At 38.7% G+C, this 6,000-nt stretch overlaps 1 protein-coding gene across 3 annotated transcripts in view; it reads right to left on the bottom strand.

The window, feature by feature from the left end:
- Positions 1–278: 278 nt before the first annotated feature.
- pcbp4 (poly(rC) binding protein 4) overlaps positions 279–6,000 on the bottom strand; it is a 75,972-nt gene continuing 70,250 nt past the window's right edge. For 2 of the 3 annotated variants that reach the window (XM_057325888.1, XM_057325887.1), the window contains 2 exons: positions 5,081–5,250; positions 279–2,373 (listed from right to left, as the gene is read on the bottom strand). In XM_057325888.1, coding sequence (XP_057181871.1) covers positions 2,043–2,373; positions 5,081–5,250 — 501 coding nt within the window. In that variant the 3' untranslated portion in view covers positions 279–2,042. The other variant, XM_057325889.1, reaches the window with a different exon arrangement.

Raw genomic sequence — 6,000 nt, 5'->3', positions numbered from 1 at the left:
GTAAAGGGGCATTCCTCCACGCCTCAAGACCCTTTACACTAAAAATCACTGTAATCTTTTGCTTTACTGGCTTATTGTTGTAAAAAAAAGCAGGCATCACACAGAACGGCTTACTTGTTAATCTGACATTTCATCAGACATCAGATTTATATATTCTTTATAGCTCCAACTATTTGTCTTTAGAGTTAAAGTTAGTCATCGTGACCGTACTGGCCCACATGCTCCACCGTTGTTCCAATCCACACAGTTAAAAGAAGAAACAAGAGGCAGGATTACGTTAATACAGTATTGTTTTTATTCATTTGTATGGCATTGATGAATGGAACTAAAACAAGAGCATTTATGCCGAGACTGACAAACGAAAACGTGTAAATCCAAAAAACAGATGTCAGATAATTCAAGCATCTGAACAGTTTCCGAATTCTCATGGTGAAGTGCAACAGTGCATATCATATCCACACTGTGTCATTTCATATAGTTTGTGAAAGAGTGGTTACGTGTTAGGCTTTGGAATGGGAAGTATGGATATAATACAACGTATATATTCATGTATACAGTATATATTTTACAAAGCATGGTTCATAAAATCGAAAGCATCATTGTTCTTGCCTTGGGTTCCGGTTTCAGCCCTTTGTCAACGATGGTTTGTTCAGGGCTGTTGACACAGGATACTTCGCTGAACCACCCCGAGATGTTTTGCATAGACGCCAAGTAAATTCATGCAAATGAGTATGGGACAGACGTTTGAGAAATATATCTAAACAAATCATGAAGGAACAAAACGACAAACTCAAGGTTACACGACATCTACGAGTGAATGAATCGATGCGAGTGGTCACATTCAATTTTAGGACTTTAGTTTTAGAAAAATAAGTGTGATATTTCTATATTCATTTTAATAAAAAGAAAAAAGGAAGTCCATGTAAGATACTCTCGTGAGCAAGCGTAATAATTCCTGTAGCTACAGTCGAAACATGTTTACATCTAGGTCTGCTATACGTGTGTATGTGTGTGTGTGTGTTGAACCAATATTGCTCTTCTGCAACACTGCCTATTTTAAAAGCCGTCAACAAACAGACCTACACTGTTATTTGTCTTTGCTAGTGCGTACGTGTGAGGGGCCGAGTCAACATGCAGCATTAGTTTCTGACAAGGGCGGTCACCATGCATAGTAGTCATTTTACGCCATCAGAAAAAGTGAAGGAAACCCCCTGACATGGACATCACCGGCCATACCCTGCTGTTTTCAGCCGAGTTTGGAAAAGAATTAGCTAGCGTGTATTGTTTAGTATTTTTACTTTTAATAACGGTAGACTTCACCGCGGCTCACACACGCTTTCCATAAAACTGTAAAGAAGATCACTACGTAAAGAACTTGTTCAGATTCACGTCTATTAGAATGTGTGTATCATGACTGAATGGAAGATTATTTTGTTGTTGTCGTATTTCACCTGCAGCTGTTACAGAAAACAAACATTGATCGTAAAAGAAACACTCCGTACAATAAATAAAATAAATAACATTTCAAAACGAATGTGAACGAAACGTAAAAAGTTAACACAAAAGCGAGGTTTAGATCTGTTGACATTTTAAAAACGTTTTCTTTTTTTTCTCCGTATTTTCAATTTAATACATTGTTTAAAGATTCCTAAAAAAATCAGGAAGTTGTATACAGAAGCATTCACAGACATCATTGTATAAAAGCTGATACGTAAGAGATTAGCATCAGTCAACAGTGTTCTACGTTATAAATCTTTGCGGGAATATTTCATCGTTATCAATAAATAAGAGCAGACAATAAACGCGTGTAAAGATATTTCGGGAATATAGGAGATTAGGAATAGTCTATGGCTTTAGCGGCTACCTCAGCCAAAAACAACATTAAAACAAATTTTGCCATTATTTTTTTAGGACAAGCTACAAAAAAAGGAAATAAGTTGGTACTTTCTGTTTCAACTACACGGCTACATCAGGCTAGAAGAAGCATCCACAAAGGATTCCTCTCCGATTCTTGTCTCGAGAACAAAGGTTTCGGAAGTTCCTCAGTAGGGCGCAAACTTCTGTCGCTCCGGTTTCTTGATGCCGTTGGCGGAGGAGATCTTGGCGGTGTAGGAAGCCAGGGTGCCGTGAGTAGGGGCGGCCGCAGCAGCGGGGGCCGAGAGCGCCAGGAAGGGGAATGATTTGATTCCCAGGAGGCTGGAGAGGGGGAGGGTATAGGGGGAGCCCAAGATTGGAGCGTGGGGCAGGCCACCCATCGCTGCCAGGGCTGCGGCAGAGGACGATGCAGGGGGAGCAGTCTGGGTGAAGCTCATGTTGAGGTCTACAGGGGTCGACATGGAGGAGGACTGGGCAGTGGATTTGGCGGTCTCTAAACTGTACGAGGGGGAGGGAGAGGAGGTGGAGGGGAGGAGGGTGGAGGAACAGGAGAGGGAGGCGGATGGAAAAGGGTTAGAAGGTCAAATAAAAGACATGTTAAACAAAAAATTGAGAGAAATAACAGAAAAACAAAAATCAAAAAGAAAAACAGAAACCAAAAATCATAAGAGAGGTGTGTTTTGCTGGTGGTTGCAACAGATTATTTGAGGGGGGACCTTTGCACTCATGGGAAAGGAGCTGTTTAATTCGGGGTGATGGCTTGGGTAGGGGCTTAGGAAAAAGAAACAAAATGATTTCAATTTCAGTAGCATTTCTTTTATCTTTTGACACTGCAATCATCCTAATCGGCATTCTTGGCTTGTTTAAAAACAATCTAAACATCCAAAAAACAAGATAAATGTACTGAAAACAAAACAATTTAATACAAATTGTGATCGAAAAATGTCTCTTGAACTAATTTAATTTTCTTTTGCAAATGGTTTTCTTGTTTTAAGCAAAAATCGAATAATTGACCGACATTTTGTGTAAATGTGAGTGCTGTCAAATCGATTAATCACGATTAATTGATTCCAAATTAATTGTTTGTGTTTTTAATGTGTGTGTGTCATGTGTATATTTATACTGTATGTATAAACATGTACATATTTAAGAAGTGTTTGTCATGCATATTTATACAAAATATAACTTCTTTTTAAACATGAATGTATATGTACTTACATAAATATTTATTTTGTGTGTGCATTTAGATATACATATAACTATACTAGGGCTCTTAAACGATTAATCGCAATTAATCATATCCAGAATAAACGTTTGTGTTAACATTATATATGTCTGTGTACTGTGCATATTCTTTTTTATTTATAAATACATACACATGCATATATTTAAGAAAAATAGAAAATATACAAATTAATAAACATGTATAAACAGTATATATGATTTAAATTGATCAATATAAATAAGACATGTAAATACTTGCTTAGTATGTATATGTGTAAGTGTGTAACAAAATTAATACAGAATTAATATGCACAGTACACAGACACATTATTCTGGATTCGATTAATCGCGAGTAATCGATTAGACAGCACTGACACAATTTGTCAACAAAGCAAGCACAATTCAAGATATGAGACACAAGACACTGAGTCTTACACAGTTTTGATTCTCAGTACCTTTTTTATCTTGCTTTTAGGATGTTTCGTAATCATTTTTTTGGAAAACCAGACAAAAATACCGATTAAGAAGTTTCTTTGCAGTGTATTCAGTCGTCAAAAAGATGCATTTGTCAACATGTTACTAATTGCAAATGCATGTAATCAAACGTGCACTGACATTTAATGTGCGATTGGATTGTTGACACTAAAGGGCTTATGTTGAATTGATGTCGTGTGACATTCTCAAATGGGGGTGTGTTCAATATGCAGAACATTCTGATGCAACGCACTGAAACGTCTATCAGATGACGAATTCTTCAAAAGTGACATTGATTGGGACTGACGTCTGCCGATAGGACCTCCAGGAAATGAATGATCTTAATGGCTTGAACTCATTAAAATATATTTTGATGCTAGAGTGCCTTGAATTGCTCTGGGATCTGCGTATATTGGCAAAAAATTAAACTGATATGACTTCAACTAATGAGAAACCAGTGAAATCAATCATATTAAGACATAATCAAAACAACAAAAGCTTTCCCAAAATATCTTCAAACCAACTTTCATGCAGAATGCTTAAAATAAAATGAAGGGCTTGACATTACGCACCAGTCTGCTTGTTGAACACACCTGAGACAAGCATGAATATTTCATTCAAGACCTAATTATTGCTCCCTGTCAACTTGCTGAGTCATAATTTGACTGGAAAATTATTATGTAGCCGTGTCCATGTCACTACATTCATCAGGAACCGATATCTCTCTGTCTGTTAGTACTGAAATGATGAAAAACAGCAGTAACTACTTGCTGAAAAAGCCTCTCGATTCGAGTGGAGTCTAATTTATTCCCTTACCTCATTATTATTCATTAGTGAATATGCTCGGGTCGACAGTTTAAATTCTAGTCATGTCATACTGCTCCTGATCTGAACTTTGTGCTAACAAAAAACTATAAATATTTCTTCTTCCCGCTTTGAATTCCGTCAGATTTATGAGCGTTTAACAAATTCTACCTCATGGTAATTGAAATGGCGTTAGATGGATGAAGCGATCGCTTTCCTAAACCAGGGCTTAAAACCAAACTATCAATTTTCCTACATTAGCGAATTAAATTAAGCCCCAGCAATGACAGGGAAGTCTTTGCTGAGCAAAAAGAATCTGGAATCTTATGCTTTCTTGCCTGACACAACATTTGATCAAATTGCAACCGCAAAGATCTCGTGGGAGAAAATTACAGTCTGTCTATGAGGCAGCCAAAATGCCCTGCCTTTCGCTCTAACAAGCTTCTGGCTTGAAACCTGGCCAATTAATCCCTCGCCCTGGCTTCCTTCTTCCACATCTTTTGCTTTGTAGTCGGGCTACGCGTTTGCTTACAAGTGCTTTTTTTGGCCAGCAAACTATAGACTGGAAAGACCCCAAAAGAATATTCCCAAAGGTGTGGATGTGGATCTACAGTATAATGTAGTAAAATGCAACATTGGATAGACATAAAGAGTGGTTAAGTAGGAACACACTGGGTCTAGTGGGTTGGTGTCGGATGCTTACCAGGATGTGATTAGATACTGGGCCAGGTTGATGCTGATTGGGGAGCCTGTGATGGTGACGTGTCGGTCACTGGTGCTGTCGAGCTGACTGCCGATCTTAATCTGGGCCCCGGATACCTGGCGGATCTCGTTGATTTTTGTACCCTGCCTGCCAATTATTGAACCAATCAGCTGTAAGTAAACCAAGACAAATCGGGTTGATTAATAAATCTTAAGCCAACATGCAGGGTTTGTTACAAAACTATAAACTTGATTTCCAACTCTAACCAGATAAACACTGGTTATTGACTACATCATAGAAAACAAGATTTTGTAGTCTGATGTGACTAGCTTGGTCACCTGCAGTCCTGTCAAAATTCATATAACTGGACATACAATCCTACCACCCATCTGTGTGGCTTGGTGACTATTGATTTTAATGGAGAGCGTTTCATGCGCTCTCACGCTTGTATCTAATGCGTTACTACAAAAACAATTCCATCTCTGTGTGCATGTCATCACATTTGGCTGTGTGTTACTGCGAGTCCTGCTGTGCTCTGTTACGGTCGTGGAGTCAGAAGGTGTTGTTTTATCTATGAATTCATCTACTGTAGGCCTACCTTGACAAAGCTGTGCCTACGCATGGCACCGTATCTGTCTCGAGCATCTGCTAATAGCTCTGTTTGTTTTGTGGATACAGACGATTTAAACCGACAAATGGTGGTGAACTCGATTCATCCTACAAGGCTGCATCAAGCTTTTTAAAATGATGCTTGCAAAGCAGGAATATTGTGCTGAAAAGGCTGGCTTACACCGCCATGAATTTCTATGCCGGTTCTGACCTGTCCTTTGTTGGTTGAGCCACCAGAACTTAGCTGGTAAAGCTGGTCGACCACAACGTTAATGCCGGTTGATCTAATAAAGCAACTGCTTGAGGACAAA

The sequence above is a fragment of the Triplophysa rosa genome, linkage group LG25 (genome assembly GCF_024868665.1).
Source record: "Triplophysa rosa linkage group LG25, Trosa_1v2, whole genome shotgun sequence".
NCBI lineage: Eukaryota > Metazoa > Chordata > Actinopteri > Cypriniformes > Nemacheilidae > Triplophysa > Triplophysa rosa.
Note: the sequence above shows the minus strand (reverse complement) of the source record. Positions and strands in the feature narration are given on the sequence as shown.